The sequence below is a fragment of the Pungitius pungitius genome, chromosome 19 (genome assembly GCF_949316345.1).
Source record: "Pungitius pungitius chromosome 19, fPunPun2.1, whole genome shotgun sequence".
NCBI classification, from domain to species: Eukaryota; Metazoa; Chordata; class Actinopteri; order Perciformes; family Gasterosteidae; genus Pungitius; species Pungitius pungitius.
Genome location: NC_084918.1, coordinates 322,501 through 335,207, shown reverse-complemented (window position 1 = coordinate 335,207; position 12,707 = coordinate 322,501). Strand labels below are relative to the sequence as shown.

The window sequence follows — 12,707 nt, the reverse complement described above, 5'->3', positions numbered from 1 at the left end:
TTCCTCCCTCCTCATCTCCTCCCCCCTCCTTTTCCTTCCTCCCTCCTCATCTCCTCCCCCCTCCTCTTCCTTCCTCCCTCCTCATCTCCTCCCCCCTCCTCTTCCTTCCTCCCTCCTCATCTCCTCCCCTCCTCTTCCTTCCTCCCTCCTCATCTCCTCCCCTCCTCTTCCTTCCTCCCTCCTCATCTCCTCCTTTCTCCCGTCTCCTCTCACCTTCGCCCTTCATCCTCTCTCATCTCCTCCAACCGGCTCTCCTCCTCCCCCCATTGCCTCCTTTCCACATCTCCATATTCATCTTAGTTCATGTTTTCGAGAGAATTGTTTGAAAAAACCTCCAGAAAACAAAATGTAAAGTGAACATATTTTGTTAGTTTGTACTTTAACAGAAAATCTCAGTTTGTTTAATTCTTCCCAATGAAGATTTATGAATAAATGAGTTTATTATTTAGTAAATAGAATGTCTCCTTGTTGGTGAGAGGCTCTACATGCAGGCCTCTCACACGATGCGATGCGTTCAGGGACACACGTGATTCGCACACAATCCGGGCAAAACATTTGAGAAGATGTAAAAGCAAAAAACTGTTTATTTAGAGATCTTAAGTGTTTAAATCAAAGTAAAAACTAGCTGAGCATCAAAGAGGTAATAAAACAATAATAAAGACAACAATTTCTCATCAGACTTGTTGACCCCTGTGACCCCAGGATCTGTTCTCATTGGTTCTTCCTCTCAGCCAATCATGACACCTCATTCTGAGTCACCGCCTTAGACTCCAGCAGCGCATTGATGATGTCATCACTGTAGGACAATGTCTGGCGCAGCACCTGCACGGTGTGCTGGCCAATCAGAGGAGGGGGCGTCGCCTCGGCGTGGGAAAAGCTGCTGAAGCGAACCGCTGGACCTGAAGACCACAAACAGAAAATAAACAGGTAGTACTTTAGACTCATAGTACTTTAGACTCATAGTACTTCAGACTCGTAGTACTTCGGCTTCGCTGTAGTTACAAACAGCTTTTCTTTTATCGACGTCGCCTGGTGGAGATGAAAATGTCCATTAAAAGGCGCAGAACCTTCGTCCATGTTCTCGCTTCATGAGCAGCAGAGTTAAGCTCCTAAATACATTACATTTATTTACATTTTGACAAGGAAACAAGGACAGAACGAATTAAGAGAGAGAAGAAAGGTGTGTGTGTGCATGGTTATGTGTGTATGTTTGTGTGGTTTGATGAGTGCTTCTATTTTCACCCCATTAGAAAAATCGTTCTCCTCCAATGACGATCAACAAGTGGCTTTGGTTGAATTTATCTTCTGTGTGCTGTTTATATCTTCATTTTTAATGTTATTAAATGATTACATAACGTTGTCGTTATTAATAGACACACACTTCTCCTGTTTGTTCTCAGTTATGTCTTTTCTTCCTCAACAACAAAGACACACAAACACACACACACACACACACACACACAGGAATGTCACCAAGAGGACGGCCAATGAATGTTCTGAGCTGCACGTTTTCACGCTCGGATGACCTTTGACACACACACACACACACAGACACACACACACACTTGTGTCTGGTGTTGTTTAGTAAACAGAGATGGAAAGAACAGAAAGTTGAGAGCAAAGAAAAGGATATTGTTAATGTGGGGAAAAGACACACATACCAGATGCTGTGGGAAGCTAACGGATGGATGCCAGCGGGTTGAGGGGAGGACTACAAGCTAACGGATGGATGCCAGCGGGCTGAGGGGAGGACTACAAGCTAACGGATGGATGCCAGCGGGCTGAGGGGAGGACTACAAGCTAACGGATGGATGCCAGCGGGCTGAGAGGACTACAAGCTAACGGATGGATGCCAGCGGGCTGAGGGGAGGACTACAAGCTAACGGATGGATGCCAGCGGGCTGAGGGGAGGACTACAAGCTAACGGATGGATGCCAGCGGGCTGAGGGGAGGACTACAAGCTAACGGATGGATGCCAGCGGGCTGAGAGGACTACAAGCTAACGGATGGATGCCAGCGGGCTGAGGGGAGGACTACAAGCTAACGGATGGATGCCAGCGGGCTGAGAGGACTACAAGCTAACGGATGGATGCCAGCGGGCTGAGGGGAGGACTACAAGCTAACGGATGGATGCCAGCGGGCTGAGGGGAGGACTACAAGCTAACGGATGGATGCCAGCGGGCTGAGAGGACTACAAGCTAACGGATGGATGCCAGCGGGCTGAGAGGACTACAAGCTAACGGATGGATGCCAGCGGGCTGAGAGGACTACAAGCTAACGGATGGATGCCAGCGGGCTGAGAGGACTACAAGCTAACGGATGGATGCCAGCGGGCTGAGGGGAGGACTACAAGCTAACGGATGGATGCCAGCGGGCTGAGAGGACTAGACTAAGACTCCCTACGAACCCTTGTCTGTGTGCGTGTGTGGACACGGACCCGGTACAGTGATCCGTCCTGCCGTTGGATGCTCCATCTGCTGTATGAGGCCGTTGTGTTTCACCTGCAAGCAAAGAAAAGAAGTAGAAGCCTGACGGTTTCATCATCAAAAAAAGTCTTCTATGGTCGCTTCCTGCACAAAGGTCTCAAGAAGAACAACAATATGTCAGCCAAAAGGTCAAACTTGAGACTTCAGAGCTGACAGATGGTCTGAAACTCAGATGGATCCACTGGTCAACAACACGTGTCTGAAGAGTGACTGACGGAAACCACAGAAGAAGACGGTCTGAGCGCGTTGATCACATCAGATGTTTTATATCAAGGATTAACGACAATATCCTCCACTTCTTCTGCTCTGCTTTAGTAGATTCACAAGACATCATGATCATTGTAGTCGTACTTTCCTGCTCTCCAGAGGACGAACCCTCTAGAGTCTAATGACCGAGTTATTTCCTCCAGCGCCACCCTCAGGTAAAATAATGAAAATACACAACGTAAACCATATATCAAACGTGACCCTGCGAGGGAGCAAACACACACTCCATCTCCGGGGGGAGTTTAATAAGCGCCGAGCGCTGATCGATGGCTTTAATTTAAACATCAGACATGACGCACGGTGTGTGTGTGTGTGTGTGACATGCTTGAAATTTGAGATATTAAAACATACACACAAGACTTATTTCAGGACACCTTTCTCCACATAAAACACCTGGTGGTCGTTGCCATGGAAACCTCAGGATCAGCTGACTAGGTTGACAGCAGCTGATTTCTGAGGTTAGTTTAATAATGACGGGTTTTATCTTAGACAAACGTCGAGTTTATTTTTAGTTTGGATAGTTGGGGTTTGTCTCACACACACACACACACACACAACTGTACTTACTGTCTCACTCACTTCTAGACGGGACACACAGAGACACTTTGGTTGTATTTGCAGGGTTTCATGAATGCGGGTTCCTCCCTCTCACATTGGGATAAACAGTGTGTTTGATGTGTGTGCCAGTGTCTGCATGCGTGCATACAAGTGTAACAGTATGATTGCATGCATGTGTGTGTGTGAAATCCTATCTGCTTGTTATGCAGGGTATCATTACATCCACATGGTCACAACACACACACACACACACACACACAGCTCTGTGGATGCCATCGTCTGCCAGGCCTCTTCTATTTGTCCCAACTGCAGAACAATGAGGAAATCTAATGTAGTCACTTTATTACCCGTGCAGTAGCAAAGAAGCTTAAACATTAGCGTGTTAGCGTGTTAGCTCAAAGCCTTTGTGTGGGTTTACTGAAGTCCTCCTCCCCTGAGTTATGGAACATAATTACACTGCAGTGTGTGTTTGGCTCTAATCTAAATGTTTAGTGATCAGCGGCTGCGTGCTTTAACCTGCGTGTGTTTATGTCTGTGTTTGATGTTTATTGAAACCATAATTCAGGGGAAAATGAAAGTACACGTTCAACCTCAACACACTGGAGGAAAGAAGAGAAACTTTGAGGCTTCAGTAGTGGAAAATGCTCCTGAGATGTGTTCTCTTCTCCAGCAGGACCACGTGGGTCTATTGTACTCATTACCTGGGTAAAGGAGGCCTGTAACATGTGACTGCTAACTCCGCCTCCTGTCAATCACTGGAAAGATGTCACGGTCAAATCTTTAGGGGTTCAGGAGGAAACCCTCTGAATATAAGAGGGTTCTAGATGGAACCCTGTGAATGCTCCAGAGAGGCTTCTCAGTGGAACCTCCACCGATGGGTTCTCGCTGAAGGCTTCGAGGAGCCCGTCTCTCACGCCGAAAGCTGAAGAAGCCTACGGTTCTGGTTAGTATCGTCACTTCGTCATGTTAATTAGTACAACATGAGGAGTATTCTTCTAGTTCCAGTTACTTGTTTGTAAAGGCAAGGATGGGAGTTCTAGACGATGACCTCCTGTTTCCCTCTGCTCCTCCCGCCTCTTCTTCCTCCTCGCTCCCTTTGAAGCCAGCTGTGGCGGTCCGCTAGGTCGGCTAAGCAGCCCCCGTGGGAGCTGCTGCTACACGGTGTTACTGCAACATCAAGGGGAGGAGGAGGACGTGAAGATCTGAACCTGCTGCTCTCTGTTTGACCCCGGCCATCAAAGCTCCTCTGAACGTGTGAAGTGAGGCGCCGCCTGGTAGCAGCACTTGATGTGTTACGTAAAGCTGCAGCCTGGATGCGAGCGCTCCAGTGGGACCTTGCTTTTTCATGATTTGAGCTCACAACATGAATAATGCTCTTCAATGAGCACCTTCTGACTTTGAAGAGTAAAGCCGTGACGCCACGACTTCCTGTTCCACCACCTGAAGTAAAAACGGGATAAACATCCGTAGAGCATCACGTCCTGACAAAAAGTGACATTCCTTTGAGCAGAGAGCAGGTTTCATCTGAATGTCACCTGGGAGCTACAGGTTGCACCTGAAGAGGCGTTCAGGTGACGTAACAAAACATAACGACTTATTTCTCTTATGCTGTTCATTGCGAATAAAGCTCGTTATGTGGGGTTAATGAAACTAATGAACCGGCAGACCTGGATTGTGCGTCATGGGATCACGGTGAGGTCATGATGAGGTCATAGACTTGCTCTGGATATCTGAGACTTACAGAAATAAGTACTATGCAGAAACGGATGTTATTTGTCTTAACGATCAATGGAGGATTTAAAAGGCTGAGCTGACAACAGTTTCCATGGGAATAAGACCCGCCCCCAAATTAAGCCAATAACCACTAATCATCATGTGAGTAACATGCAAAAACTAGCTTCTCAGATTCTTTAACCAAAGAACTGGTGAAATACTTCTGGAACAAAGAGATTTAGTGTTAGAACACATACACCTGTTTGTGTACCTGTATGAAGTGTAAACTCTGCCATGTGGAATGGGTCGTAGTGGAGTGGTAAAGCAACGCGTTTCCTGTATGTGTTGTTGTGTAGCTGCAGCTGTGCTCCAGGTGTGAAGCAGCTGTTCACGCCCAAATATGGCTTCATGGTTCATGTGGCTCCTCACATCTTGTCCACTTACGATTGCCTTCATCTCCCAGAATGCAACACAGGAGATCAGACTCTCACTCTGACCTACAGGAAGCTCACACATGCACGTGTGTGTGTGTGTGTGTGTGTGTGTGTCTGAGTGAGTGACAGAGCAGGGAAAGGAAATGCAGCTCAACGAATACAGCGCGTGATTTAAATAGCGGTAAAATATTAAAACGCAATGTGTGGCGGCCGGTGTTGAATCCGATGAGTCGATGTGTGGGAAACACTGGTCTCCATGTTTGTGTTGAGAAGACAAACAACACTGGTTCCTTTGGACTTTTCATCAAAAGTGTTCTTTCATGAAACATTTTTCTGTCAAATCAAACAAACCACTACGTTCTCTTTCCACATTAACTTTTTCCACAGAGTTGATGATCTTCTCTTCAAATCAGCTTCAGGACTGAACCATGGGAAAGCTTCAACAAATTTGGGGGGGCAACAGCTAGTCAGTGGGAGAGACACAACGTACGGGACCTCTGTGAAGATGTTAAAGAGCCATAAACGTACTGCTCCAAAGGGAACACGTCCTCACGAAGAACATAGTCAAGAAACCCGTGTGAGATGATGAGCTTTGTGACATGGTGCATCATCCTGCTGGAACACAGTGAGGTCAATTCACAGCTCCTCTCTGATCCAGGACCAGCACACTGTATCTCCACAGAATCTCACAGACATGGAGCTTCACAAGTGGTCAATCAGGAGTCCTTCGCTGGGAGATAAACATCACTCCGACCCCGAAGGCTGAATGCCAGCAGCGTTCAGCAGAAATTAAAACACCGTTGATACTCTTGATATCAGCGATACGCACCCATAACGGAGCCTTTCTGCACCTATCCACACTTGAGGATCGTAGGACACGTGTTGTGTTGACTCTAGTGAGCCAGAAGGAGGGGTTGTCGGTCCTGGGGTTGTCGGTCCTGGAGTTGTCGGTCCTGGAGTTGTCGGTCCTGGAGTTGTCGGTCCTGGGGTTTTCGGTCCTGGGGTTGTCGGTCCTGGGGTTGTCGGTCCTGGAGTTGTCGGTCCTGGGGTTAAAACACCGTTGATACTCTTGATATCAGCGATACGCACCCATAACGGAGCCTTTCTGCACCTATCCACACTTGAGGATCGTAGGACACGTGTTGTGTTGACTCTAGTGAGCCAGAAGGAGGGGTTGTCGGTCCTGGGGTTGTCGGTCCTTGAGTTGTCGGTCCTGGGGTTGTCGGTCCTGGGGTTTTCGGTCCTGGGGTTGTCGGTCCTGGGGTTGTCGGTCCTGGGGTTGTCGGTCCTGGGGTTGTCGGTCCTGGGGTTGTCGGTCCTGGGGTTGTCGGTCCTGGAGTTGTCGGTCCTGGGGTTGTCGGTCCTGGGGTTGTCTTCATCCTTCCGTTCAGTTGTGCATATTGTCACACGTGTTTCAGAGGTTCGTTCACTCCAGCCTCGTTTATATGGAAACATTAAATGCAAATAAAGTAAGCGGTTTGTTGACATGAACTATGGTCACAAACGTTTCTTGGTCCATGTGTTTAAACAGCAGAGATGAAGACTCACAGAGGAACATACAGGAGGTCTCTACAGGCACAGAGCAATAAATCCGTCATTGTTTTCGGCGGATGATAAGAGCGATTACTCATAGGAGACCAATCCTCTAATTGAGTTTCAAGAGTCTTCACGGACAGAAAGAGACGAATGTGCTCATCCCGTCCTTGTGTCAGAGGTAGTGATGCCCGGAGGCGTTCAAGAGCAAACCGTCATTACTGCAACCAGCAGAGGCTCCGAGGTCAGGTGTTCCATACGTCAGGTGTCTCCACACGTGTCTTCTTCAAGAGAAGATGTCGTTCTTCATATTCTGGGCGAACGTCATAATGAGTGTTTAACAGAGATTCAGGATGTCCTGCACATGTCTCTTTGTCCACTTGACTCTTTTGGCAGCACGTCTCTGCCACAGTAAGCATCATCCCATTGGAGATGATCTCATGACGTGCAGGTGATTTAGTGAACTGAGAGGATTACTACGTCGGTTTACTGGCCCGTCAAAAAGGAGCTTTACAATCAAGTAAATGTCCCTTTAGCTCCAACAGAACAGTTGGACCCTGAAACATCATTTTGAAGTTGGCTTCACGTTTCACAGCCATTTGGTTTCCTGTGAGTGACGGATCGCTGGCTTTGTGCAGCAGGACGTTGTGATGTTTCGATGAAAAGGGTCCATTAGAAAAAAGAAGAGGTCTTCTATCATCCAAAATCCTCCCGCATTGGAGTTATGAGAAGCTCTCCCCAGCGGCTCTGATAGCAAAGTAATTCATCACAGACCAGGATGATTTATCGGGAAAATAAATGTGTTTGGTGCAGACGAGTCGGCTGACTGAGCGTCTGCTGAACCACCCTGAAGATGTGCTGCCAACGGAGCTCCATGACCTGCTGAAACAGGAAGGATCTCCATGTGATAGGACGTCACTGTGAAACATGAATGTCAGAACGTTACCAACACGAGGCATAGAGAGGCTAAAGATACGAATCCTCTTTAGTTCCTTGAGTAGTTTCTGGTGATTCCAAATACTGAAGGATCCAGGACCGGGTACCAGAATGGGAAAAATCAAAAGGTTCCTTTCGTCTCGCCGAGCCGCTCAAACTCATTATGGAGTAAACTTCTCAGGCTCTTTAAAGTGTTAAAAAAGGGTTTCTCAAAATCCCCCCCCCCCCCCATACAGAGCTGCTTTCAGCTGTCAGCTCGTGGCTCATCTGGATACCTGGGGACAGCCGGGGGAGAAGGTCTACATGACCGGGAGGAAGCTTCCAGTCCGTCCAAGTGTGAAGAAAGTTTCCTTCTCCAGGAGGTCCGATCCAAAGCTGGTCCTGCTGTGCATGCGTGTTCCCTCTTGTCTTGGGTTGATTTGGGGGCTCTAGTTCAAAGCCTCGGACTTACATTAACTGGGGAAGGATTTGATTTCCATATGTGACTATTACGTTATAAGCAGTTCAGACCTCAGAGTGGTAGAACCTCTCCATGGTCTGATCCATCCAGACATTGATGAATTGATTGTTGATTTAATCTCTTTATTCATTGTTGCGTAGGTCTGAAACTAAAGGACGGATCCCAAGAGGAAGCTTTTCGTCTGTCTTTACACCTTTAACCCCCCCCCCACCCGACCCGGCGGCTGGCATCGCTCCCCACTAAAGAGGACGAGGTCTTCGCGGTCCGACAGTGGGAGTTTTATGGTGTTTCTGCTTTATGTGACAGTTTCCAGACAGTAATAAAGGTTATTTGTAGAGCTGGTGTCCAAACACAGATACAAATGGCTCTATAGACGACAGATAGATTATAATTCAAAAGAGAGAGAAGACAGGAAGTAAAAGGACCTTCAGCATCAACGATTCAATCCCCAACATGCGAAGGCTGCCAGCGTCTCATTTACCTTCAGCAACCAGGGTCCATGGTTACGCTCTTAGTCACATGGGACATGAGGGACATGCTGGTGGTTCCCAGTGCATCCGAAAGCACTGCAACACTTGCTTTGACTTCCTGTTAAGGCAGTTGGAAATGGTTCAATTCCCAGTTTCCCCGTGTCGGAGGTCGGGTGTGATTTATCTGATCCTATGTTAGATCCACTTCAGAGGCTGTTTAGCTCCCAGCTGGAACAAATCAAGCGCACCTCCAGTAGTCAGAATACTGAAGCCATATTTAGCTGGGTGTTTTCTGGCCACCGGACAAAGAGACAAGGAAACAGGGACAAAGAGACTGGGACAAAAAGAGGGAGACAGGGACAGAGGGACAAAGAGGGAGACAGGGACAGAGGGACAAAGACAGAGGGAGACAGGGAAACAGGGACAGAAACAGACAGAAGGAGACAATGACAGAGAGGGACAGGGACAGAGAGACAGACAGAGGGGGACAGGGACAGAGAGACAGAGAGCAGCAGCAAAGTGGAATAAAATGAATCTGAGGAAAGAGAAATGAGTCGATCTACTGAACCTCTTTTCTTTCTCTAACTGCTCAAAGTTCATGAGCTGATTAAGGAGGTGCTTGTTCTGTCCTGGAGTCCCATCCAGAGGACACGCGCACATGAATGAAGTTCTATTTTGGCCTTGGGAGCCGTGACGGGAAGACGTCACCGTTAAAACCATGTTTCCATTCAATCGTGGAGGAAAAGCACTTCAAACCACAGCGTCCTCCTCGAACCTCCTAGAAGCAGCAGAACCTCCAGAAGAGAGGAATCTAAATCACTTCCAGATCCTCCACTCTGCAGCGCTGCAGGAACCCTTCCAATGACATCATCACGAGTTCAGAGGGCGGCGCGGTGGTGGTCAGCCAGAAGGTCCTGGTTTCTAACCTCCCTGTGGTCAGTGGTACCCGGGTTCCCCCACCGAGACGTGACCATGAGGTCACGTGACCTCATGTGAGGCTAACGAGGCAAACGTCTCCACGACTTCACGTGCATCACAGGTGTGTGTGTGTGTGTGCGCAGAAGGATTAACAGATGACACACACACACACACACACACACTGAGTCACACAGCCAGGTGCTGATGAAACTGTTGTCCTCAACAAACATTAAAGTTACACACAAATACACACAACTGCATGTTTCTCATAGTTCACACAAGGCCACAGAGTCTGCTCTAGTAGAGAGAATGCATGCACACACACACACACACACACACACACACACACACACACACACACACACACACACAGTCAGTCATCTGGAGGGGGCGGGGCTGAGGAATCCCTCACAGCTGATTGGATCAGAAGCAGCAACTAATCAATGAGTTTGTTTTAGTTTCAGAGGCACAAAGAGGCTGTGTGATACATTTCACACACACACACACACACGGTTATAATGATTCATAGTATGTATGCAGTGTCATAACTACATCTCTGACGTTGATAACAAACCCAACCATTTAAAAATCGGTTGAAACTTGAGCAAGTTATGGTTATTTAAAAAGTACATGAACACATGTTATTTAACAAGTACAAGTACGCCACTACCGACACAATGTGATGATTTGTGAGCCAGCTGACTGTTTATATATATATAGAGAGAGAGATATACATATAGATGCAATGTGTCTTAAAGCTGCATTCTCTGTAGTGACCAGCAGGGGGCGACTCCTCTGGTCCTGTTTCAAATCTGACGTTTTGTGAATAAAAAACGTTTTTTAGCCAATAGAACTTTGGTTATTAATAAAGTGATAGTATTTTTAAATTTTTCTGATTTTTAAATAAATTTGTAAATAAATAAAGTATTGAAAAGTTGACTTATTTTAATCTTAATGTAGACAAATGCTTTGAAAATGAAACTAAAGTTAGTTTATATTTGATGTCTGACCTGTGGATCAGAAAACACTTCCTGGATGTTGTTGATTGGTCCGACAGGAACACCTGATCCCTCAAATTTCCGCAGCCAATCAGCTGTTTTCTCTTGTAGGAACCTGAGAGAAATAAATGAGCATCACTAGAAATAAAATAGCATAATAACACATGAGTATTATTATTGATACATTATTCACATTGGTGATATTAATAATAACACACACTTATTGTTGACTGTGTGTGTCTTTGTGTGTGTACCTCTGAGACAGAATGTGCAGCAGCTCTCGGCGGTTCTGGACTCTCAGTTTGTTGCTTTTGTACTCTGGTTTGTTTGTGAGCTCCTTCAGCTTCAGAACCTAAGAACAGACTCTTATTACCAAAACTAATCAATATAAAAACACATCTGTGTGTTGGTGAAGTGACGCACTTTACACACGCTGACAAACTGTTGGTCGTTGGCTGCCGCCACCACAATGTGTCCATCTTTGGTGCTGAAGCCCTGAAATACAGAGGAGAACATGATGATGGTCACACATCAGAGACCGGAAGTGACAAGAAGCTTCCTCTTATTGACGGGAGGAAACACTTCTGATGAAAGTCCGGATTGCAGTGATGGAGACGATGGTGGATCTTCATGTTTCATGAGAAGGTTAATGAGCTTCTGTCCTTTTTCCTTGAGTCCTCTGTCTTCATCTCTGCACTTTCACCTCCTCTTCCTCACACACACACACACACACACACACACACACACACACACACACACACACACACACACACACACACACACACACACACACACACACACACACACACACACACACACACACACACACACACACACACACACACACACACACACACACACAGCTCTCCGACCGCCGCCTTGCTTTCATCCACTACCCCAGGGGGTTGTGGGTAATTCAGTCTGCCGGGGGGACTGCAAGGGGACATTCATCCACAGAACCCCAAGCAGTCCCCTGAGGGGGGACAGGGGGGGGGGGGGTCATCCACAGAACCCTCAAAGAATTAATGCCTGACTTTTCGTGTCTACATCTCAGCTTTGTAGCCTTCAGCTCAGAGGTCCCGGTCCGGACTGGTCTCAAACTGGTCTCAAACTGGTCTCAAACTGTAGGTGCACCCGGTCAGAGACCAGCTGGTTGGACTGTTGTGCCTGTTTTCATCCACGTCCTGGTTGTGTGTCCTCACTGAAGGTCCGGTGTGCGGTGCAGCTGGGTAGTGACGTTAAACACGACATCATGCGGATATACGCGTTAGCATGTAGCTAACTAGCATGCAGCTAGCTAGCTGAACCTCCCAGGTGTAGCATCGCTTGGTGTCTGCTTGTGACTCAGTTTCACCTCTAGTTCTTCTCTCGTACTGAGGTCGGGTCGCGTCTTCTTGCTATTATTATATACATTTATCTTAATTCACAAATATTACCGGGCATATAATCCATGTTTCAAAAACACAAATATTGACTATTTTTATCTATTTAAATCTATTTATATAATAAACAAAACAACAACTAAAACAATGCGTATTACCGCCCCTTTGCCCTCTATGCAATATTAATAACTTCACTTATAATATGATAATAACCATTTTTATAATATAATATGGTTAAAAACCACAGTAATAACATAATGATGTTAATAATAATCCGATAATAATCTGATACAGAGAGCATCTAATCCGGCTGTACCTTTAAACTTGAAGTGAGTAGTACTTCATACTCTTACTACTTCTCAGAGGCAGTAGTACATATCTAGTACTCTACCTGGGTGTTTCCTGTGTGGTTCTATTTGCATTTCTCATTCTCAATGCTCTTATTGTGAAAGGTCAAGCCGACGCCCCTGCACACTGGGAGCTTCAATGTGGTGCAGGTACCTGATAGGGGACGATGCTCTCGTGGGCCATCCCCCAGCGCCGAGCCTCCTG

The 12,707-nt window shown here is 46.8% G+C and overlaps 1 protein-coding gene across 4 annotated transcripts in view; it reads right to left on the bottom strand.

Moving 5' to 3' along the window:
- Positions 1-255: 255 nt before the first annotated feature.
- sugct (succinyl-CoA:glutarate-CoA transferase) overlaps positions 256-12,707 on the bottom strand; it is a 15,521-nt gene continuing 3,069 nt past the window's right edge. For 2 of the 4 annotated variants that reach the window (XM_037456193.2, XM_037456198.2), the window contains exons 9-14: positions 12,657-12,707; positions 11,197-11,268; positions 11,028-11,125; positions 10,786-10,888; positions 2,438-2,501; positions 256-899 (exon numbers count right to left, since the gene is read on the bottom strand). The exon at positions 12,657-12,707 is cut by the window's right edge and continues 45 nt beyond it. In XM_037456193.2, coding sequence (XP_037312090.2) covers positions 736-899; positions 2,438-2,501; positions 10,786-10,888; positions 11,028-11,125; positions 11,197-11,268; positions 12,657-12,707 — 552 coding nt within the window. In that variant the 3' untranslated portion in view covers positions 256-735. The remainder of the gene's footprint in view (positions 900-2,437; positions 2,502-10,785; positions 10,889-11,027; positions 11,126-11,196; positions 11,269-12,656) is intronic. The other 2 variants (XM_037456197.2, XM_037456196.2) reach the window with 2 other exon arrangements.